Below are 25,087 nucleotides of genomic sequence, written 5' to 3' on the forward strand. Positions count from 1 at the left end.
TGCCACCCATCTCACCACAGGGCTTCTCTAGACAGCATTTAAAAAGGTAAAATTAGATTTACCCGATTTTTAAAATATTTTCTGTCTATGTGGTTTTCTTGGTAAAAAAAAAAAAAGCCTTCTGCACAATAAAAATGTGAGCCTTTGCCATTGTCAGTGAAGTTATCATTTACCTCCAGCATCTTCTTATATTGCTACTGGCCAATATAGGTGCCTGCTTGCTTTAGCTGGACAACTGGGATGACCCTGCTTGAAGTATATTCTCCTGGTGTACATTCCCAGAATTCTTTGCTCATCCCTCCCAAGAACCTTCCCCCACCCCTGTTCATTCCCCACCATGATGAAGCAATACAGCAGGCGTTGAAGCAAAATATTATTTCTAGTGTGGCTAAAAATAAAATCAGCTCGTAACCGCTAAATGACAAAGAAATACAGATAGATTGAACAGACTGACAATAATGCTTTGACAAACAATCTGGCAAAGTGTGCAAACTGTTTTATCATATAGCAAATGCGTAAAAATGTACGTGCAAATGAGATGAATTGGGTTATCAAGGCAACTGCTTAAATCCATACCTTTCTGCATCTGGGTGTTATTATTTTAGGGAGCAAATATGTAATTGCATCTACTCTGGCTAATTAGCAGGATGCTGTTACTTTGTGAATGATCATTTCCTATAACTATGTACCCTTGAGGGTAAACTTGTCATGAGGCCAAAGTTTTTTACAATTCTCATCCCAAAGAATGCCATTAATCTTATCGCAATTCCCCTGTAATTTTTTGGGTTATTTTTGGAACAAATTTATTTTTAAGACAGAGGCATGTAATGGGGACATAGGCAACTGAAAATCCTAGAGCTAGAATACGATATTTAGGCTATTACTTCACACTCCCTGTTCAGTACAGAAGTCCAGATTAAAGCATTCCAACATTTGTTTGATTAACTTCTGCTTGAAGACAAGCAGAACCAATGAAATGGATGCCCCCATATCTCTGGTAAGTGGTTCCACTGTCAAATTGCTATTGCTGTTAGGAATCAAAACCTTCCTTCTTGTACTTTAAATCCATGATTCTGTTTCATGCATCCTGGAATGAGAGACAACAGGTTTTGATGTTCAACAACCATCTTGGTCTCAGCAATTTCTCCATGCAGGGCTTCCTCACCCACTTTACGAGTTCAGTTCCAATAATAAAAAGTAGCTAAGGACTACCAGAAAGCAGACTCCATATAGCAATGCATCTCCCAAAGGAGAATTGGAAAGTAAGAGAAGAAAGAAATATATGCTAAGTACAAGTGAAAAGATTGATATATAGGTACCGTAAGTATTATTTGTGTGGGGTAGCTTAGCCATTTTGGCTTTGGTTTGCACTTTTCTCATGATGCTCCAAATTAGCTATTATTCTTTTCTAACTGCATGTCTACCAAACCCACTAGGAATAATTCTGGTTTCGTGATTCTGTCTCCAATATCTTTTGCTTCATTGTATGGATTTGCACCAAATCTCTTTGCTTTCTCACAAATCCATCTTACTTGATAAAAATCCCTCTCTTTCTTTTCACACTTTCAACACTGAATTGATATTCTTTTTTACATTTCTGCTGGTTTGGCTGGTGTCATATACCATTGGTATATCATTGTATTCAAGTTCTCTTAAATTACAACACAAGGTAAATTTGACACCAGTTTCCCACATTTTCTCCCATATACCCATATTTACAGTACGTTATAACCAAAGTTTGTACCACATTTCACTTTATGGTCTTTCTTCACTTTATAGTCTTTGTTTGTCCTCTTTATCAAATCTTAATAACAATTTGTATATTTTAGTTATTATATGACCATCATTTATCCATTCAGCCAGACTCTCTTTCATAGATTTCCCTGTCTTCTTGAGCTTAGCATATGCTTCGTCTGTATCTACGGCTGTCCTAAAAGCTTCTGGATGCCTTCTCCAAGGCCATTCCCATGGCTTCCCACAGAAAGCAACAGGATTTGTTGTTTCCATCTTTATATTTCAGGTTGTGTGTAATTGATTACAATTGATTTTGTTCTGCATTGAAAAAACATTTGGGCTCTGAAATTACTTCTGTTAGAACAACTCTTTTTTAATGGACCTTTTCTTCTTGAACATTCTCCTTTACTTATCACAAGTCTTACCTGTAGCTTTTCATATGACTTTTTAAACATTTTCTTTCATTTCTTTATACATTTGTGAAACATTTCCAGCCTTTGTGTAATTATTTCAGTAGTAGCTTTGAAGTTTTGCACATCCCTAAATTTTTTAGGGTAAAATACCCTAAACCTATTGAAAGCTCCAGATCAGAAATTTTCTGTTTCAAGAATATCTAGAAGATTAAGACAATTGCTCTTTGTAATTCATCAGAATTAATTGCAACTGCCATATAAGTTCTGAAATACAGCCTGCCACCGTGTTTATTTTTTAAGGATGCCTGTGGGGGCCCAAGGGCAGGCAAAAACTAGCTATTGGTTTTACAGACACCATTTTATTTATTTTTAATTTAAAAAGCAATAATAAAAGGCCACACTCTATCTATCTATCTATCTATCTATCTATCTATCTATCTATCTATATATATGTACTATGTTAATATATTACATCATCCTAGTTCTTTGGAAGAACTCAGTGTGTACGAAGGTGAACACCAGCTAAAGAATAGGCAGCTGTGGCTTCACATTGTTGTGAAGTGTGAACAGATAATATGTGAGAGGAACTGATGGATTCCAGATTTTACAATGCCAAATTCAGATGGAATGCACAGAAATCAACTTCCTAAAACTAGTTTTAAGTTCAGTGAATTTCCAAATTCAGTGCGAAGCAGGGTAGCTCAAACTTTTAGAAGATATAACAATGTCTGCCACTATTTCTATGTGATATTTACCTCTCTGTCTCTCTCCGTCTCTCCCCCTTCCCCTCCTCTCCCCTCCCTCTCTTTCATCATCTAATTCCAATATATTCATTGTAAGATATTATCTTTCTTTTTCCAGCAAATGGAAAACCCCAAACAAAGTAAGATTTGGAGCTTTTCCTTCTCCTGTTTTTTTGTTTGTTTATAATTTCAGGGCTATGTCCTTGACTTTCCCTGATACAATCTGTTTCTCTTTATCATAAAATAGCCAATTAGTCCCAAATGTCTTCAGAATCTTCTGAAAACCTCAGGCTTTGGTGTAGAAAATGAATTCCAATAACAAAGATTAACCACAGGCTTGGAAGTTCTTATACATATTATCTCATAAGCCACAGCATCTGGATGTTACATATATTTGGAGCATGTTCTACTCCTTTCGAGCACATTTATTTCAAAAATACTGGCCTATTGTTGTTTTGAATAGACACTGAATGTTAGGACGCTACATTTCTGCAAGCCTGTGAGATTTTGAATTATCTGCTACTGTCTATGCCATGTACTCTACCCTAAGTAAGTGCAGTTGCAAGACAACAAGAGGACAAAATGATTATGTTGTGCTGTTGCTAACATCTGGGTTCTGATGGCAGTACCCTTTTAGCAAAATAAAACAGACTTCATTAGTAGGCATTTGCTACTTCCTCAAAGAATGTGTGGTGTTGAATGGAACTGCATTTCACAGACCTACTCAGATTATGTGATGAGCTTTGCTTGATCAGAATTTGTTTTCCTTTAATGATTATCTTGACTCTGCAACCTGGACCATAAAGCTATTCCTGCACAAAGCTATTGTGCAATATTTCTTCTTTATTTACAGATTCTTATGCTGGCTGCCTTTGGTAGCCCTGCCCTCATGTCTACCTCTTCTTCCATCTTTTCTCTTGCCAGAGAAAATCCATTAAGAGGAAAAACTGAAATTGTTAAGCAATGCCCCTGAGCCCAGCCAAAAGAAGAGACCTCCATTTTGGCAGAAGTATAAGGCTATCATTTCCTTTCATGGCTTTGTACTCAGACAACTATTTTCAGAGCTACAGTTCTTGTTCCTGACTGCCTGAACTCTGGAATAATACACAATGTCCATCCCATTTCTACTTCAGACACTCAAAAAGTAGATTTTGGGGGCTTTTATGTACTGGAGGGGTTCACATACAACTCCAATTCCCCTCCTGTCAGTATTACAGATGGTGATCCTTTTTGTTCCATCACTTTCATAGGATCAGCTGTTTGGATGTGTTATCAGAACAGAGATGACTACAGAAACATGAAACCTCCGTATTCTCCCAACGCTAGGGAAAAAATGTTGCCCAACAATCTAATGGTTATACACTGATCAGGATTATGAGTTTGAATGAGCTGATCTTCTTCCCAGAATGATCTCGGTTGGAAGCTTCAGCAGAATGATTCGTTCTCAGCCTCACTTTCTTTTCTTCAATAAAAGGACAATGAAGGGTCATTCAAAAGAATAATTGAGCATGAAAAGCAATTCAAAGGCTGGATTTAGACAAAACAGTGAAGCACAGAGTAGCAAACTACATTGGGAACACCATTAGTCTAACTGAGAAATCCTTGTCAAGGTAAACCATGTTAATTTAAGCATATTAGCCAAAAGGATTAGAGAAATGTATTATTCACGTTTATATCTCACCTCGATTGAAAAGGCTGGTTTCCCCAGGTCACGCAGTAAACAGACTTGAGATCTTTTCCACATTGGCACTGCTTTCAATCCCAAGAATCTCACCCCCTCCCAAAAGTCTTCTTTGCTCTCACCAAGCTGAAATGCTAAGGATGAATAGGAGAGAAAGTCAGACAATCACCTTTAGACTTCAGATGTCAAAGGCCATGGACTGGAAGAGGGGTGGATGGAGAACGGCTGTCATCTCAATATCCCACAAAAGAAGAAAATCAATTGGTATTGGTTCTCCTTATTTCTGTTTCATATTGTAAGTAAGGTCATGAGAAATATATAGAGCAAATCAGCCGCAAAATTATGTAGTCACTTTTTCCTGCTGAAGTTGTTGAAGTCATCTCCAAGTCATCCCTTGGGGAAATAGACTTCCCCCAAATTCAGGACCTAATAATGGTACAGAGCCCTCTCTGTAACACCATTTGAAACCTCCTTTTCCCAACTCTATTTGTCTATGCTTTACGACAGGAATGTCAAACTCACACCATCATGGCAGCGTCACGTGATGTATCAGGACTCCCCCCCCCCTTCGCTAAACCGGGTGTGGGCCAGGAGTTTGACAGTCCTGCTTTACAACATCTTTCCAAGCAAAAAACATGCCTATACGCAGATAAAATAAGGGTGAGAAATGAAAACGTATGAATGCATGAATGTTTACAAGCTAATTGGATCATAACATTGTTGCGGACAAAGGAATAATACTGAATTTATTTTTGTTGCCTTATGGATAAACATTTTATTATAAGGAAAGATGACTTATTTTTCCAGCAGAAATAATATGAACAACTATAACCTTGTAAATGACAAATTGCTTATCCTCTATCAAACCACAATGAAACTTCATTCATGGAACATTTTGGAGGTAATCCACTATTCCAGAAGGTCCATTAAATTTGAAAGGATGTCATCATGATAATTGACATCATTTGTGTCAATCTGCATCATCGATGTAATAACTTAATCACACCAATGATGCAAATAGCTATGAATTACCCATTTTGCCTTGTTTTTGTAATGATGTCATTAAACAAATCACATAAATCACTGCAGATGTTGTAAAATTAACATCCATTTAAATGCCTTGCCTGGACTACTTCATAGGAAAGTCTTGTCTGTAATTTCGGGGGAGATATCCAGATGGCAAGTTGGCCTGTTGTGTTCCTTGTGGGGAGATTTAAGAAATCAAAGTTTCACTTGAAGAGTTATAGAGTTGTAAATCAAGAAAGAAAATATGCTTCATTGTGAGGTAATGTGCTGGGCCTCTCTTATTGCTCCTATCTCCACCACCCTCTGGGGTTTCATGTGGGCTCCCACGTAATACAGATCCTCACTTAAGTCTTCTTGTGGATCTGTAGTCTATTCACCTACTGAACAAAAGGGTGGAAATACCTTCTTACTTTAGCCTTGGACCTCCCTTGATAAATCCATCCCAGTTATTCTGGGTTTTGTTTGAAAGAAACCAAGCCTAACAGGAGATAGGAGGAAGTGACCATAATCTGGACATCACCTCCAGTCTTTCTACTAAGGAAAAACTTGTCTAAAGCTAAACAGCCAAGCAGCTGCCATGCTGGGGGTGGGAGTGAAGGAGAGAGGTGAAATGCTACTAGCTGACTCTAATTATTCCCATCCCAAAGGTAACTTAAAACCATACAGAAATTACATTAATTGCAGTAGAATGTATCTAACATGGCATGAGTTGGATTTACTGGTTTCAAGAGCATTTAAGATATCAACTTACAATATAATGGGACATCCTGATTAAGCAGTTCATTGCTTTAGGTTATGTTTGGAACATATTGGAACAGTTTTAATCTTTGCTGAGAGTCCATAATAAAGAAGGTTTTTCTGTAAATTCTAAACATGTTTCCAAATTTGTCCTCCAGTAGGTGCCTCTCTCTATTTTGGTTGTATTTTAGCAAGATTTTAGAAACCAGTTAATTGCTATACAATCTGTTTTCACTCTTTACTCCAATGATGTTACTTCTCCTATCCTTCCCCTTTTTCTAGTTATCTCTCTTTAAATATTCTTAGCATCTATAAAAATGCTCCATCTGGAGAAGTTTTATGAGACTCTGCATAATGTTATTTTCTAATAAATTTTGATAGTCTGCTTGACAAGACTACTAGTGAAAAATACAATTACCAACTACACAGATTTATCAAGATTTTTGTCCTTAATCCTAATAAAAACATTTGCTGAAAGAACAAAGTGATTATAAAAATATGAAAGCCCCTTAGATGAAACGGAGAAAATCAACTGAAGGACAACGAATCCTGAAAAACAAAGTTCTTTTAGAAGTTGAAATTAAACAAGATATTGTAAAACAAATACAAAACATACACATTTTTGACAATGTTGTATAAATTAAAATAGGAGCCATAAGAGCAGGGGATTAGAACTAGGACCGTAATATGAGTTTAGGATGGCAAAGAAGATTTGAACATTGTCCCATGGCATTTTTGTTCTTCCCACTCCCCAAAATGGTGCTATCTGTCCCTGAGAGGAAAATTAGGTCTCAATTGTTTAGTCCTAACCAGAATGACTAACATTCTATTCAGTAACAAGTTACAGTCCTTTGGGATAATGTCAAGTAGTTGTTCAGCTGTGAGTTTGTTTTCTTTTGCACAGACAGACTGGAAACTAAACCAGACATCAAAACACCAGATGCTGAGATATTACTTTGCTCTCAAAGCTGGGTGTTAAAACCAGCTTGGCACTAATAATCCCAGTTGTCAGTTTGGAGCTCCAGCTGTGACAGTGTCTGCCAAATGGTGGTACAATGTTTGTGGTACAGTCTTTTGGAGTGGGTTCAAGAGATGCAAGAGAACCAGGGGATGGGTGGGAGGCAGCCTTTTAGGAGAAATACCTTAGCATTTTACACATCTTTAGAAGAAACTCTCTTCTAAACCTGGCCTGGCTGCAGGACACAAAGGTAGCTTATCTATCCATTGCCTGGACTTAGGTTCTGGACCAGCAATAGGCAATCTTGGAACTCCTAGGCAACCTTTTGAACTGTAGCTCCTATTATACCTTGCCACTAGGCATGCTAACTGAGGAAGATGACCGTTAAAAGCCAAAATTTCTGGAGGATACCAGGCTGTGCCTCCTCCTTATAACATGCTTAACTCAGTCAGGCGAGGGTTCACCGTAATGAATACGAAAACTGAGTTATGGATCCAGTCCATTATCTCAGAAGGTTTAAATTGAACCCAAGAGATTTTTTTTAACTCTTTCTCATGGGTGAACTAACTCCAGGACTACAAAATCTACAAAATATTTATAAAAAGCCAGCAGTCAAACAAAAGCCACTCAGCTGGAATCCTACCAATAAAATCTCAACATTCAGTTTTATATTGTTCACTGGCCTTATATTATTTTATCCCAATCCACAACAATGAAATTAAATTCACCAGTCAGGAACCAATCGTAGGACGCTGAAGAGAGGGAGAGTCACCAATCAGAGCTGGAAAGTTTTTCTTATCTCTTTCTTTTTTTAAAAAAATGGCTGAAAATGTCTCAGTCGCATATTTACTATCATGTTGGGCAGTTATTCTAGTTGTCTCCAGTCTCCCACTGACTTCTGTACCTGCAAATAGGTACCACTGTTACTGTGATGACCCAGGGTGGGATACAGAAGGAACAAAGTCACAAAAACAGGTGAAGTCTCTTTAATTCCTTCAGCTTGGCTTCAAAGGTCCAATTACCATTGATTGGAGAAAAAACTCCCCCACAAACAGTTGAGAAAAGGAAGAACTTCCGTTCAAACTCAAAATACATATAAATTATAAATAGAAAAAAAACCACAAACCACACTGAAGCAATTAATGAGACAAGGCAGGATAAGGGCTTGAAGACATCCACAGATATCAAAATACACACACTGGAAAGAATGCCAGAACTCAGATAAGAACTGACAGACTAGAAATATTTTCATGCTTTGCTTCCTGCACTGGCCCATGCGCAATTTGTCCTTTTAAACAGTCCTCACAGCTGCAGCCCATGAAGGGGATCAAGGCCCTTTCCTACCCCATAGACCACGCCTTTCACGTTTCTCCCTTATCAACTCCTCCCTGTGTGCTCTAGGATGAAGAGGGGATGGGCCTGGGTTTTCCTCTGAATGCCCAGCTGGCCTGTGCCCTTCCCCAGTTTCCTCTACAACCTCCGGAGCCACACTCTCATTCCCTGTCAGCCGTTCCTTCTCTCCCTCGAGTCAGATTCTAACAGGGGCATGACAGTTATTGTGGTGTCAAAATGGCCATCAACATCTGGTCTAATCCTGAACACCAGAAGCAAAATTGACGTATTATATCATGCTGAAGCTGGGAAGGATCCCTAGTCCCAAAACAAGCTTTTAACCTAGGCAAACCAATGGCACATAACATAATGAAGGATGTTAATAAAATCTGTAGTGCTGGGGTGTGCAACACCCCTTTGTCTGTCATGGTAATCACCCATGTTAAAAATCCAGCTGCATAAAATGCTTTCACTGCATATAGCAATAGCACTTAGACTTATATACTCCTTCTCAGTGCTTTACAGCCCTCTCTAAGTGGTTTACTGAGTCAGCTTATTGGATGAGAGAGAAGGAAGAAAACATGTCTGAGTAACGTAGCATTTAAGAATAAGGTTCTAAAAATTTGTGAGCATAATTGTCAATGTATTTGGGTTGCAACATTTGATACCTTACTTCTCAACCCTGTTTTTTTTCCCCATTGGTCAGCGATTTGCTTTATCTAAATTTACTTTATATGTGGGGGGCATTTTGGAGAATATAATGCTGGTAGAAAGCAAAGAAGGGTTGCATGTTTATAGTTTTGATAGTTACGAAGACAGGGAAAATAAAGAACCATCTTTGAAAATAGCTAAGAAAAAGTATTACCATCCTCAAGTTTTTATTCTGGGGGGCAGAGAGTGACTGGCACAAGCTCACCCAACTGGCTTTATATGTAATTAGAACCCAGCCTTCCTATTTCTAACCTAGTCCCTTAACGACTACACCAAAGTGGCTGCCTTACTTATATTTGGGCTTTAAAATTTCTAACCATGATTCGGTTTACTTATCATACTAAATAAATATAATCTGAACTTCTCTCCTTGCCAAATGATTATTAGTTCATCTGGCATAGCAGTTTAAAATCTCTACTGGCTTCATGAAATTTTCACGTTGTGTCTTATTTTAACTGGGGTTTGAAAAAGCTTTACAAAGCATGAAATAATATGTAACTGTGACAGTCAATTGAGTTTTACTCTTTGCCAACCAGTTACCTTACCTATTTAATCCCTCTCAGACACTATATGGCTTTTACATTCATATGGTATGTTCTAGCAACTTCCACACTTTGGCAAAAGCAATTGCATCACAGGCTCTGCCCTTGTAAATATGTGTGTGATATGGCACATACAGAAAAAGTAGGACTTGCATTGCAACACTGTGATAATGCTTGGATCACTCTGAACCTTTTTGTGTTCCACTGTGGAAACTGCTGATTAGATTGATTTCTTATTTATCTGGGGACCTATGGGTCATTCCGATCAACCAAGTTTGAGTGGCATATGACTTCTCCAATTTGTAATTTGGATGAAAACATATACATAATAGTTAAAAACTAAAATGAGAAGGGCACAACACAATTGCACGCACCGGGAATCAAACATAAAAACCACCAGCAACTATTAACCTAGTGTCAGCCTTCAAGATTTCTTTCCTTTGCTTTGCATCTTTTGGCTGTCATAAGTAATGGGGGGAGGAGGGGTGGGATAGTTATGGGAAGCGAGCTAGAGGTTTCAGATAATAAACTGTATAAATTGGGGGGGGGGGGTCTTGTTTATGCTTCTTTTTTATGCTACATTGCAAGCGCACCTCTTTATCAAAATATGTTAAGGTCAACGGACAGATGTCACATCACCACCTGAAGATGCCCACGTGAAGTTATATACAACTTTTTATTGGATGGACAGATTGAACTATTGTGGGGGGAACATTGCCATTACTTTTGTATATGTGATTTACGTGCTCATTTTCTCAGATTCAGAATTCCTTTGATGCTACCACTTGATTTCCAGTAAAAGATATCTTTTCTCTAATGGAGTCTGAATATTTCTTTCTTGGATTTTGAATGGAGCACCAGCTGACACCTAGTTGTTCATTCAGCAGGACAGTCATATAATTCTTTATTGGCCAAGGGTTATGGGACACACACAAGGAATTTGTCTCCAGTGCATAACTCTTGGTATATATACAGTGTACATGTCCACAAGACTTCATGAAATAATCTAGGGTTCACCAATTTTCTGAAGATATGGAAAGAGACTATTCCAGAGGACAGGGAGACCAATGGAAAAGGCCCCTCTGACTAAGGAGATACTGTACATAAGCAGCCTGCCTTGTTAGATCCTATAAGACAGGGAGATGTCAGTGGGAGAAGGTATGCCCAGTTATATTCAGGCTTTGAAACATGCAGGGTTTTAAAGGTGACAAGCAGCACCTTCTTTTGAGGGCAGAAACCATCTGACAACCAGTACAGCTCTCCAAGCAGGGTTGTTATGTGAATGCCTCAAGTTGTATTCGTATCTAAATGAACATCACATTCTGGATTTTCAGGTTCTACCGTCAGTGTTCTTAGACTATAGATACTTATATCTAAATGAAGGAGCAAGCTTAACTTGTGAACATGGAGACCAAAGAAGAACTTGGCAGAATACAGAGTAACAGAGTTGAAAGGGATTTTGGAAATCTACTCCAACCCTAACCCTAACTTCTGAAGGCAAGCCATCTCAATAATTAATTTTTCTCACTGTCAGGAAATTTCTCCTTAATTCTAGGTTGGACCTCTCTTTAAGTTTCCATTTGTTATTTCTTGTCTTGCCCTCAGATAGTTTGGAAAATAGGTTGCCCCCTCTTCTGTGGGAAATCCTCTCAAATATTGGAAGACTGCTATGTCATCCCTAGTCCTTTTCATTAGACTATACGCAACCATCATATTATTCAGCCTCCAGACCACTAATCATCTTTGTTGATCTTCTCTGCACTCTTTCCAGAGTCTCAACATCTTTTTTATGTCATGGTGACGAAAACTGGATGCAGTATTCCAAGGGTGGTCTTCTCAAAGCAATATATAATACTAACACATCACATGATCTTGATACTGTTCCTCTGTTGAGGCAGGCTAGGACTGCATTGGCTTTTTTGGTTAGGATGTTGGAAGAGACAGAACAAAAAGGAAGTGCCAAGGAGGGAGAAAGGCTGCAGTTTCCTGATGCTTATTGATGGTGAACTAATGATGATAATCTCATGAGTGCTGTAAGGGATCTGCAAAGAGTGTTTGCAGTGTTTTTATTTATTTTATTTGTCAATCGCTTACAAGATAATAGGTATAAGTATAAACATGAGTAAGAATACAGGAAATAGGTATGAATAAACGGGGACAATAGGACAGGGACGGGAGGCACAATGGTGCACTTATGCAGCCCCCCCCCCCCCAAATGTTGCCTTCTTGCCTGAAGAGAACTCAAAACTATGTCTGCTACAGAACCAAGTTTAGGTCTTGATTACTGTGGAAGAAAATATAAAGAGTTTGAAGAAAGTGTTTGTAGACTGCAAAGTGGGAGGCTCAATCAGAATTCTAGTTATGGGTCATCTGTCAGAGAGCTTCTAGCAGATCCTGCCCTGAGCTAGGTGGCCTCTTTTAATTCTAGGATTCTGCAGTTTGTTTTTGACTCAGCATGATGAGCAAACTCATTATGGTTTACTACTATGCAAGAGTGTTCAGCCAAATAAATTAATTAGGCCAGAAGGGATAATTGCAACTATGCAATGCCTCACCTTTTGTACTTATGTCTATATATCTGCTTCCCTCCTCTGTTCCCCAAAATCTGGTCCCTTTAAACATTACCAGAAACCTCTTTTATTGCCCTTACAAGGGATAATGTGATTTCATTGAATGTGACAAGGCTAATAGGTTTGCACAATACACTTCATCAAAACACAAAAACTGAGTCAGCAGGAGGATAAGAGAGGATTAGTTTTCTCCCCAAATAGCCCCAGGCTTGTTTTAGTTTAAACTGTTTCCCCCTGCTCAGCTGTGTCAAGTGAACCTGGAAAAAAAGAGGTAATGTAAGATTCAATCTCCTTGTGGGGACAAGGGCCTAAAATCTGAACTAAGATGGGGTGGGTGGGTGGGTGGCATCTGGATTTGTTTTTCACTCCTATGTAGGGGGGAAGGTGAACCGGAAAGGGAATAGGGATGGTTAAACTTGCCATCACCATATCCAGAGGCTGTCCAGTTTAGCCATGGTGTCATTGAATGTCAGTTTCTCTCTCTCTCTCTCTCCCCCCCACACTTTTTAAAGGTCTGAAATTTCAGCCAAGATGGCTGTTTCCTTTTTAATACAGAGAGGCCAGTTTCTGTCCCCACACTCCGCACATCAACACCTAGATATTCTCTGAGGCAAGACCTGATGATTTGTGTCCAAGTGTGCAAATATGAGTTTCGATAAGGAATCAAAAGTTACTAATTGCCCACATCAAGCCTGCTACTTCATACATCTCCTTGCAGTGTATTACAAAATATGTTTGGGCAAGTGTAATATATTCTTCTCCTGTTCAATATCTTTTTTTTTTTTCTGGACCTGTCACAGATGCTTGATCTGAAAGTTGCATCTGCTGAAACTGTCTGCTTTGGGAATTTGGCTTCTAATAGCATGCGTTCCTGCATAAAAAGAAGTATTTTATTATTTGGCTGACGCAACAAGTCTTCCTTCCTGGATTTCACGACTGATGATCTTTGACTGGAAAAAAATATATACTTGGAACAGCTATAGTTAGTTCTTTGATTTTTAGAAAAAGGAGCAAATCTTCCCCAGGAAATTTTAAATCCATGATATCCATTTAATGTTTCTGTAGCACAACTACTTTAAGCCAAAGAGCCCATTTCCTGTGGATATTCTAAAAAAAAAAAAGGCTGATGTGTGATGGCTTAAAATGAGATCTGGCAACATTTTGTAAAGACAATAGTGGAAATTGCTGCCAACTTGAAACATGCCGATATCCCATATTTTCAATAAATATATATACTTTTATAAAAAGAGGAAGGTGGGACAAGGAATGTATCTGCAATGGCATGAGCATTGTTCATGTATGTGTCTATGCAATATAATCTGCAAGATGGCAGTGTGACTTGAGGCCTGCATCTTTTATAAATGCATCAATGTCACATGCACAAAAGAGGCAATTCTGATCATGAGGTCTTGTCCTTCATCTTGCAGATTTTGATCTCCCTCCTCCAACAGATAGCCAGGTAGGTGTCCACTCTTTTTCAAAACGAAAGACCTGGCATCCCTTTCAGGTCTGTTTGATTCACCAGCCAGAACAACAAATATCTTGTGCTATTTCCCAGATAGGTAGCAAAACGAAAATATATCACTGTATGTAACAGCTACCATCATAAGGATACTTATTGGTAATTATCACTTTATGATATCATAAACAGAAATTTATGATGAAACCTCATTTGAAATGCCAGAGTTTATAATACTTCAGCAAAAAATATGAGTAATGATATTCAAAGAGTTTCCTATAAGAACTGTGTACAGATCTGGTTTAAACCTGTTTTGCTGGAATTAATAGGCCTGTTTATTTCTGTACTGGTGAAATCTGAGGAAGGGAATAGGGTCTTCTAACTCCTTAAGATGGCTGATAGGACATGTTTGGTGATTAATACCCCTTTTAGGGAGGGAAAAAAAGCCACTTCCCTTTGAAGTTGGTGGTGTGACCTGTTGAAAAAGTCCTCTTTAAATCCAGCCATATTGGGCAACTTCTACCTAGACTCCAACTTTCCCTTTTTAGAAGAGGTTAGTACGGAATCAGGGTTTCAACATCTGCCCCACAAATACTTGTTGGAGGTCTTTGAGAAACTAAGGGTAGTGGATGGATGGATGGATGGATGGATGGAGTTCAGACACAGCTCATTTTCCATTACTAGAGGTTTGCCTCTTGATTAAAGATTCTGGGAACTTTGAAAAGAAGCAACATAGTTAAGAACATATTCAGAGGAAAAAATCTGACAGAAATATCACATATCACAATCCTGAAATACAGTTTAATTTATCATAAACTCTGGTTTACAATACAATCATGGAGTTTTTGTCAGTCACAGTGTAACTTTGTATCTGTTCTGGTTAAAAGGGCTAAAAAGAATAGTGTTTTTATTTGTAAACTTTACAACTGATTTTAAAACAGAATTGCCTTTTTCACACCAAACATTTATAAAGGTCCTTTTTGTAGCACACAGAAGTACAGGCACTCAGGAACAGGTATATATTTCCCCCCAGACAAGTTGTTTTAGCTTTTGTGCCTTCACATATATTTGACTCCCAATACTGTAGCCAGTAATGAGCCAATAATCTCACAAATGAGTGCAGGCTACCTACATTGAGACATCTTCAAATGCAAGCCCAATTAATCAAATATTTATTCTGTGTTTCTTCAATTGCTTGTTCTTCTTCTAGTCTAGTAAAAGTATGACTACATATTTAATCATTCAAGAATATAGGAGTGTTTTCCTACAGTGTAGAATCTTTGGCCTAGATTGTATCAAGGAGCTCAAAGGTAGGTAAAGCCTAAGAGATCTTTCCAAACCCTGTCATAAATCAAGTTTCCTTATTAGCAAAACCCATTCTCAGGTATACAGAAAATAATTTGCAAGTCAATTTTTAAGATTAAAACTAAATGGCAGGTAGCTTTTTCTCCCTCTTTCTGCAAGGTAGCATTTTAAGATTTTTTACATTACTGAATCCTTGCAACCCAAATAGGCTATATGAGAAACCGATGAACAAAACATTTAACAATAGATGTAGCCGTTTTATCTATTATTTTCTATTACAGATCAAATCATATTCTTGTTTTGCTTTCTATCCACCAGCAATGACTGTAATCTTAGCTTTGGAAGAAGCGAATCTGGAAATTTTATAACAAGAACTGCATTCCTAGCTCAGCTATCACTGATTACATCTGGGTATGGATATTTTAGATTATGGAAGTGCATATATTCTTCTTGATCCTTCCATATGCAGAAAAATATTACACATACAAGAAGTCAAGAACAATTAGGATGTGGTCACCAATAACTCAACTTGATGGCCGATAATAAAAAAGCTATAGGTGTGAAAAGTGGTGTCTTTATCTTAAAACAATACTGCCACTAATCTTGTGTCAATATTAAACACCACTTCATACTTCATTTTTTAAGCAGAAAAAGATATTTTTGTTCAGGCAACTAGTAAGAGAGTTGCAAGGAAAGGTGCAAGAACAAGTGAAATATAGATTTTAAGAACCTGAAATAAGTTTCATAATTGTATAGGTCTTGATTTGGCATCAGACAAGTATTATACTATATAGTTGTGCTCAAAAGTTTACATACCCTGGCAAAATTTATGATTTCTTGGCCATTTTTCAGAGAATATGAATGATAACACACTTTTCTTTCACTCATGGTTAGAGTATGGCTGAAGCCATTTATTATCAACCGGGTTTACTCTTTTTAAATCATAATGACAACAGAAACTACGCAAATGACCCTGATCAAAAGTTTACATACCCTGATGATTTTGGCCTGATAACATCACACAGGTTGGCACAAAAGAGTTTGAATGGCTATTAAAGGTAACCATCCTCACCTGTGATCTGTTTGCTTGTAATTAAGTGTGTGTATATAAAAGGCCAATGAATTCCTGGACTCCTGACAGATCCTTGCATTTTTCATCTAGAGCTGCACTGATGTTTCCGGCTTCTGAGTCATGGGGGAAAAAAATTCTGAGTCATGGGGCAAAAGAATTGTCAAAGGTTCTACGGGAAAAGGCAGTTGAACTGTATAAACCAGGAAAGGGATATAAAAAGATATCCAAGGAATTGAGAATGCCAATCAGCAGTGTTCAAACACTAATCAAGAAGTGGAAAATGAGGGGTTCTGTTGAAACCAAACCAGGGTCAGGTAGACCAACTAAAATTTCAACTACAACTGCCAGGAAAATTGTTTGGGGACCCCTCACCCCTCACCCCAAAATCAAAAACCCACAAATAACTTCAGGTGAAATACAGGACTCTCTGAAAACATGTGGTGTGGCTGTTTCAAGATGCACAATAAGGAGGCACTTGAAGAAAGATGGGCTGCATGGTCAAGTCGCCAGAAGAAAGTCATTTTACTATGCAAATGCCACAAAGTATCCCGCTTACAATACGCCAAACAGCACAGAGACAAGCCTCAAACCTTCTGGCACAAAGTAACTTGGACTGATGAGACCAAAATTGAGCTTTTGGGCCACAATCATAAACACTACATTTGGAGAGGAATCAACAAGGCCTATGATGTACACCATTACTACTGTGAAACATGGAGGTGGATCACTGATGTTTTGGGGATGTGTGAGCTACAAAGGCACAGAAATTTGGTCAGAATTGATGGCAAGCTGAATGCAGTATGTTATCAAAAGATACTGGAGGACAATTTGCATTCATCAGACCGGAAGCTGCGCATGGGAAGCACTTGGACATTCCGACATGACAATGTTCCTAAACACAAGGCCAAGTCGACCTGTCATTGGCTACAGCAGAATAAAGTGAAGGGTCTGGAGTGGCCATCTCAGTCTCCTGACCTCATTATCATTGAGCCACTCTGGGGAGATCTCAAATGTGCAGTTCATGCAAGACAGCCCAAGAATTTACAGGAACTGGAGGCTTTTTGCCAGGAAGAATGGGCAGTTTTACCATCTGAGAAGATAAAGAGCCTCATCCACACATCTCACAAAAGACTTCAAACTGTCATTGATGTTAAAGGGGGCAATATACCATATTAAGAACTGGGATATGCCAATTTTTGATCAGGGTCATATGGGTAGTTTCTGTTGTCATTATGATTTAAAAAGAGTAAATACAGTTGATTGATAATAAATGGCTTCAGCCCACCACAAACCATGAGTGAAAGAAAAGTTTTTGTGTTATCATTCTTATTCTCTGAAAAATGGCCAAGAAATCATAAATTCTGCCAGGGTATGTAAACTTATGAGCACAACTGTATGGGTATGCATCAAGGACACTGCTCTCAATCCTTGAACAAGTCTAATGAGAATATCTCAAGTAGGTTCCCAATACTACAAGCTTCACAAAAGTAACCATAACCATGAGAAAATGTTCAGAAGGCACTTGACATATAAATTTATGTTTTATAATGTTGCTTCTTAAGACATTGGAGTAGGCTGGCAACCAAGTACACTGCATGCCTCAGACACAGCTTTGACTATCTGCTCTAAAAAAACAAAATAATTCTGCTGTGACACAAACTGAAAAAGGTATACTCTGAACTGGAAAAATTCCATCCAGATATATCTTTTTATAGGCTTGTTTTTAAAACGTGTATATGCTTTGATGTCAAAAGCTTTAAGCTGTTCTTCTGTAGTTGCTTATCTGTAAGCAAGTTTTGCTGAAACCAATGAATTTCAGGTAGCCATGGACAAATTCATGCCAATATTATCTCACTGTTGCTTTGAGGGATCACGATTGCAGCCATGATGAGTAATCCTTCTGTTCATTAATCTCTGCAGAAGGAAACTCTTTAGCCTGGGATGAAAAACCAAACTGCTTTAGCTTGCAACACTGCAACCTTGTGCATGTACTGCCAGCTGCTGAATTGAGTTTGTTGTATGACCCTAGAGACGTCGTCATTGCTCTTTGAACGCTTACAGTGTTCCACATAATGTTCCACCAATACAAGCATGGTTTTCTCTTAGCTGCCATGCACTGAAATCTTCATGTAGTTGTTTGTGATGATTTGAGTGCTCTTCAACATAGCCTAGAGGTTGGGATAACTCATATTCTGCATAAAGAGGGTTGAATGTTAAAGGGAATTGATAATTCCTAGATCTTTAGCTTACCCAGGGAATCCTTGACGAATCGCATTAACAGTAAAACCGAAGTTAAATCTTTTTTCCCTCAGAGACAAAGAGATTTGCTTAGTCTTCCTATCTTGAAAAAAAGACTATTCACTTGCCATGTTACTGAGATTCTTTTTTCAACACAAGAAAAGATGATTCTCTACAGTACGACTGGGAAGGTGGAAACCCCACCCCCCTACCTATGAAGCCCCATGTCCATAATCAAAGAAGAACAGCCTTCCTGAGATGCAGATAGGGTGCCAATTGGATTGCTGGAGTTGATGTCTTTATTACTAAATGTACACTTTGGATGATTCAGAACATGTTCCCTAATAGTCATCCAAGATCCACCTGTTCAGGAATTTCAGTGCATTTCCTTTTCTTCTTGAGGAACATGATCTGATCAGCCACTGCTGCAGATTCACTATGATTTGAATTCATTTCATAAGTTAGAGTTCATCCTGGTTTTCAGAAAAGGGAGGAAAAGAACAGAAAACATGACTGAGTGAGTAAAATACTGAGAAACTATTTCATTTGTAATCTCAGAAACCCAGCTTCTTCTGTTCTATCTGCTACAGAAAGATCAGCTGTGTGTTATACCTTAAAGAGAGGAAAACTCATTTCTTTATTTACTTTGTTACAATGTATTAAATATTTCCTAGTTGTTCAATATCGGTCCCTTCCCTGTGGATTAAATCTTACGACACACTTTTTTTTTCTGAACCCACTGTTGTGTTATTTTGCAATGATCTCCCAGGGATCGCAAAGGACTCCCGTATCATGTTTTTGTTTACTCCAACCTGTTTGGGCTGCAGTCCCATCCAAAGTCAGCCTTCTTAACTCCACTAATCAGCAAATATTTGAAATGATTCAGTCTCAACCATGAAATGTTGAAATTGAAAAAGGAAAGGAAACGTAAGAATGTCAAACTTTGGAAACAGGATGCATTTTTTTCAGGTTTGTATTACATGGCATTTTTGCTTTTTGGCAGTTTCTCAAACCCAGCACACATGCAGCAACCCAAATTCCAGTCACCAAGGCCAACATATCTGGAGGGCATGAAGAAGGGGTTTGTATTGGTAATTAATCATCCAACAAGATGGGACAGTGATCTGATTCAGAAAAGTTATTCAACATTCAGGAACAAGTTTTTCAAGCACATTAATATTCATTGGACAGACTGATGGAAATTGGGTGTCCAGTAAATCAGTATTCTCTATTCTTGACAAAGTTTTTCCACAAATGCAACCACTACCATATCCGGGCCATAAATATTCAGGAAAATCTCTTTGTTAACATCTAATGATCACACTGATTTTTTTGCAGGCCAAATATGGCAGCTAAAAAATACTGATGGAACAAGATAATAACATTTAGGTATGTTTCTGAAGAAAAAAAAAACCTTGTAAAATATCGCCTACCTTTTTTCTGGAAGACTGTTTTTTCTTTTTTTTAAGGCTTTTCACTTTCTCCATCAGTAGTTCAGTTATGACTTTTGCATCATGGCTGTCAATCTGCTCTCCCAAAATATTTTTCTTTAAAAACAGAGCAAGAAAGAATGATCAGCTCTGCTCAAGATACATGCACATCCAAGGAACAAACAGATATACAGGTGGTTTAATAGTAATGCTTGGTGTTGCTTAAGTAGGTAATGAATGCGTAGGCTTAATATTGCTGTCTTTGGAAGAACAAAGTGATACCTATAAATAAGGAGTAGCTTAATATTGAGGTCACGATTTAGAAATTCCTCCCCTCTTTTGAGCTTACTTAACAGGTGGGCTTATAATCAGGGAGTGAGGCTCTGCATATGAACAGATACATTTATTAATAAGTATTTTCTGAAAACACTTGTAAATGCCCATCCTATATCTATATCTTAGTAAACCATGGTTTATTTAAGACAGAGAACCAGGCATCTAGTACCAGACGTCTACAGTGGAAGGTGGCTTTCCTGCAGGTTTTCACAAGAGAGTGACTATGGCAAGATGGCATAGGTGTTAATCCTCAAATATTCTAATCTACTCCTTGCAACTGCTGATACAGATGGCTTACCTTTGTTCCTTGATAAGGATAAAATTTAACTGTGGGATAGGCTCTGATTCCAGCAGATTGACACGTATGAGCATAGGCTTGGCAGTCAACTTTGCCAGCTTTCACTTTTCCTTTAATGGTCTTTTAAAACAGGAAAAAAGAAAAGGAGTTGCATGTTAAAGTCCATTAACTTAACAATTAATTTTACTACTAAGCAATTAGGTGAAAGCAGTTAACTTGTCATTCATTCATTCATTCAAACACTCCAGTCTCATAACTCTGTGCAGTTAATGCTTCTGTCATCCCAAATTACTTATTTTTCTAACTAAACAGTCTCAAGAGCTTCCAAATCAATGGATCTTGATTCAGCCATTCTCAACTTTTCAGGCTATTTCAAGGAAAGGAGAGAACTCCCATCCCACCCCAAAATGTAGTACATTCCTCACTTGAAATTTGCCATAAGAGGATATGTTTGTTTGGAATGATAAATTAGTTCTAGCATTACTAATACAGACATAAATCAACCGAGCAGATCCTGGGAAAGCGGCCTTTGAGCTATCTATTATACAGTGAATTCCTGTGAGAAAAATCACACTCATGTGCTTGAGCGACTGAAACTGATTTTCAAAGTTCAGGTTCAAACACTTTCTGCCCCACAAGGTATCCCTACTCATGGTCTCTTCTTCATTTTTTTATCCCACCTTTTTTATATATGCCATATATACTTGTGGCTATACCTATTCTCAGATAAACTGATCATGGCTTATCTACACATAAATACAGTAACTCAAGGTGGCAAAAATACCTCATACTCCTGCTTCCTATACTCCCCCCAACAATCTTGTGAGGTAATTGAGGCTGAGAGAGTGACTGGTCCAAAACCACAAAACAAGCTTTCCAGGAAGGCCTAGAAGTGACAGGCTTCTGGTTTCTAGGCCAGCACCTTAACCACCGAACCAAATAAGCCAATGAGGTTCACCATTATTTTTTCCAGACACTAATGGAGAATTTATTTGCCAGAAATGAACTATGTTTAGATAAGTATATTGTCAACATGTCTATTTCTGACATAGACTCCTTTTATTATTTTGCTTCAATCGTCATTCCCAACTTTTGAGTTTTGAGAAGTCCTTGGTGCTCACTAATGATGTTAACTAGATTGATGTTACCTAGGTGTTCATTGTGATATTAGGAGCACCTACTGTGATGTTAGGAGCATCATGCTGGTGCTCACCAGCGATGTTGTTCACTGCTGATGTTACCTAGTTAAGTAATGAAACACTCACAAGCAAATAATCAAGCTCAGAGAGCACCAAGGACTGCACAGTTCAATCCTGAGCTACATACATTTTCTTCTGCTGGAGACTGTATTTGAATGAGAAAAATAATCTAGAGGTTACAATGCTAGATATCCTGGTTGGGAGCTAATTTGTGGGATACATCAAGTAAATTCAATTGAACAAATATTTTCTGATGCTGGAAAACCATAAGAATTTACCTTTGCTAATATCTCAAACTCTGGAGCAAAATTTTGGCAAGGGCCACACCAAGGCGCATAGAAGTCAATGACCCAGTGCTCCTTTCCATTCAGAACTTTATCACTGAAGCTCTGAGGTGTCAGGTCCACAGACACTTGAGGCAGATAACTAAAGAAACAAAAGAGCCACTGAAATTGACAATGAGGTTAATACCTTCATGTGAAGGAGTTCACAGAATCTTGAGTGCAACAAACAACTCAATATTCCTAAAAGCTGAGATTCATGAAAGTTGATTTTGACTGCACATTCATCACCATCAAAGTTGAAGAGCAACTATGGAAATACTGATCAACCTGAATTTCAGAAAAAAGTAACATTTTACTATATTTGAGTGAAGAATTTGCTTTGATTAATTTCACTTAGGATCTTAATAATAAAATTTTGAAGAGCTCCAACTATTTAAATGATGAATCAACTCCAAAAATTTATTCAGCAAAAGGAGCTAGGGTAGGCCAGAATTTCTGGTTTTAGAAGATGCATTGTATGAAAAGCATTGCTATAAGCTTCCACATTTCTAAGAACTCTTCATCAGACAAACTGATTTTTTAAGCAAACAAAACAAATTTTAATCAAGCTGTGAACAAAGGTAGAGCTAAGCAACTCACCTAAGTGCCCATGTTCGCAATGAATTGGCATCTCGATGCCAGCCATTGTAGCTACTGTTGAAAGGAATATATAAAAAACAAAGTTACCTTCCTACTACTAGATTCAGTTGTGAGAAGAGCTGCATAAAAACATCCTTACCCTGAATCTGACTAATACATTTTTCTTTAAACAAACACTCTGCAGTCTCAATTTTTGCCCAAGATTTCCCTCAAGTTTTCTTCCATAGAAGAAATTCTATATGACAGGAAGGGACAATGGAATGTTATGGATTCTGAAATGGGTGTACTTTTATTTTATTAAAATTTATGAATAGTAAGAATATACTACAAGTGCAACTGTGCTAGGTCAGATTCAATAGTTTTCTCTGTCCAATGGTCAAAGTCTTAGGAAGCTTGCAAGCCACCAGTGATTTAGAAGGACAGTGTGCCCTCATCTGGCGTTTCATACAGCAGTCATCCCTAATAGGTGCTATTAGGATCTATTTCATCCCAAATTTATCAAAACATGTTTTAAAGTTCCTATACTAGATTCACCATATCTCAAGGGCAGGAATTCCATAAATGAGTAGTTACATGCATCTGAGTAACAAAAATGGTACAAAAAAGATTTATTCCAAAGAATAACAAACCACCATGCTAACATACCTACATCACTGTGCTCATTTAGTTTAGTTAATGGTGAGGTCCACAATATGAATAGTGACATTTGAATACAAACTATATTTTATATTAGACAGTCATTATTTCCCCCATCTAGATTTGCTGAGATCTTCAAAATACACCTACACATACAAGCATTTTTAACTATAGCATTTTTGCATGAATTTAGCCTAGTATAGGAATAACTGTATTACTCACTAGTGCTGATAAGAGGAAGATGATTTTTGTGGGAACAGCCTTATTTCAGGATAGCCTTGAATGTTTTCTTGATGACACAGAGAAAAATATTTTTGGCAGTCCACACTACCGACTACAATCAGTCCATTCAGCAACTAAAACAAAGGGTTGTATTATTCAATTGGAGTTGTAAAAATTGCTCCAATAAACCATCCAAACATAACTGCAATAAAAAAATTAATGTGTTTTTTTTTAAAAAAGAAAACCTATTACCAATTACCTTATTCAATAGCTTGTCATCTGAAGAGTTTGCTAAGAGTTTCTCCACAGGCATGTACCCATGTCTTGAGTTAGCAAAAAGTACACTGGCATGAAATTTGGTACTCTCCTTTGTCATTCCTTATCTATAGCCTGTTTCAACTCACTCAATGTAACAGGAAACAAAGTCTGACAGATTTTATGCAGCTTGAGGCTGTTCTTTGGAAATGTCAGAATAAGTGGAAAGATACCACCTAAACACCAGTAACAACTAAGGACAACTTAAGACTATCTCACTCATAAGCAGGGTAAGAGATGAAAGCAACCTCCTGACGACACAGCATAAAAAGTTGCTGCCACGCATATTAGTGCCTCAATTACATACATGTTAGAAAAGGCCCCCAGACTGTCTTTATTTTTGTATGGATTTTAATACACACTGTAAAAAGAAAGAATGCACACCTCTTTGCAAGCCTCTGAATTACATGAGCCTAGCCTATGTCCTAGGTGGTGAAATTTTGAGTTTTTATAGGTGTATAATGGTTATGGGGATGATAGTAAACCAAGCCTTTAAGATCTCATTATAAAAACAATCTAAAGATAAAATGGCAATAAACAGATAGAGTATAGCTGATGTTCATCTAGCTAAGTTTCTCCAGTGAATTTCTAGTCCCAAACTGCTTGTAAGAAAGTTATGTTAAAAAGCAATCTGGAGATGCATCTTCCTGTTCCCAAAGACAATACGTTGCAATTGTAGTCAAGCAGCCAAGAAGTCATCATTTCCCCTGTGTTTGCCTAAGTTAATGATCTTTTTCTGTGTTTCTTTTCGCTGACATTCCAGGACATGAACAGCAATGCATTATTCAAAATAACTGAGGAATTTAAACAGACCAGAGCCATAAATCAGACATGGAATCTCAAAAGAAAAGAAAAGCCCCATTTTATGTCTATTTTCACTGCATTTAGAAATCTGCTGCACTATTCCAATGAATTCGAACTATGGAATTAGTTGCTATGGAATATCAGTATCCGCTACAAAAGTGCAATTTATAGGGGCAAGCAGGTAATCTGGGCCCCGCTTATGTTCAAGTCTACTATCTATTACAGGGGTCCCCAAGCATAGCCGGCTAAAGAATTTTGGGAGTTGAAGTCCACAAGTCTTAAAGTTGCCAAGTTTGGGAACCCCTGATCTATTACATACCCTTTTCTGCCTACTTTTTATGACAGAAAGGAATTAAAATATTGAATGAACTAAAGTCAGTAGTTGTCATGGCAAACTCAAAC

The 25,087-nt window shown here is 37.9% G+C and overlaps 1 protein-coding gene across 5 annotated transcripts in view; it reads right to left on the reverse strand.

Annotated features, from left to right (window-relative positions):
• Positions 1-14,688: 14,688 nt before the first annotated feature.
• DNAJC10 (DnaJ heat shock protein family (Hsp40) member C10) overlaps positions 14,689-25,087 on the reverse strand; it is a 36,918-nt gene continuing 26,519 nt past the window's right edge. For all 5 annotated transcript variants that reach the window (XM_087919850.1, XM_026696951.2, XM_087919849.1 and 2 more), the window contains exons 19-24: positions 23,567-23,700; positions 22,709-22,762; positions 22,064-22,211; positions 20,587-20,706; positions 19,956-20,069; positions 14,689-18,995 (exon numbers count right to left, since the gene is read on the reverse strand). In XM_087919850.1, the coding sequence (XP_087775976.1) occupies positions 18,984-18,995; positions 19,956-20,069; positions 20,587-20,706; positions 22,064-22,211; positions 22,709-22,762; positions 23,567-23,700 (582 nt within the window). In that variant the 3' untranslated portion in view covers positions 14,689-18,983. The remainder of the gene's footprint in view (positions 18,996-19,955; positions 20,070-20,586; positions 20,707-22,063; positions 22,212-22,708; positions 22,763-23,566; positions 23,701-25,087) is intronic.

This window comes from Pseudonaja textilis, chromosome 1 (genome assembly GCF_049901715.1).
Source record: "Pseudonaja textilis isolate UNSWEBS1 chromosome 1, rPseTex1.2, whole genome shotgun sequence".
NCBI lineage: Eukaryota > Metazoa > Chordata > Lepidosauria > Squamata > Elapidae > Pseudonaja > Pseudonaja textilis.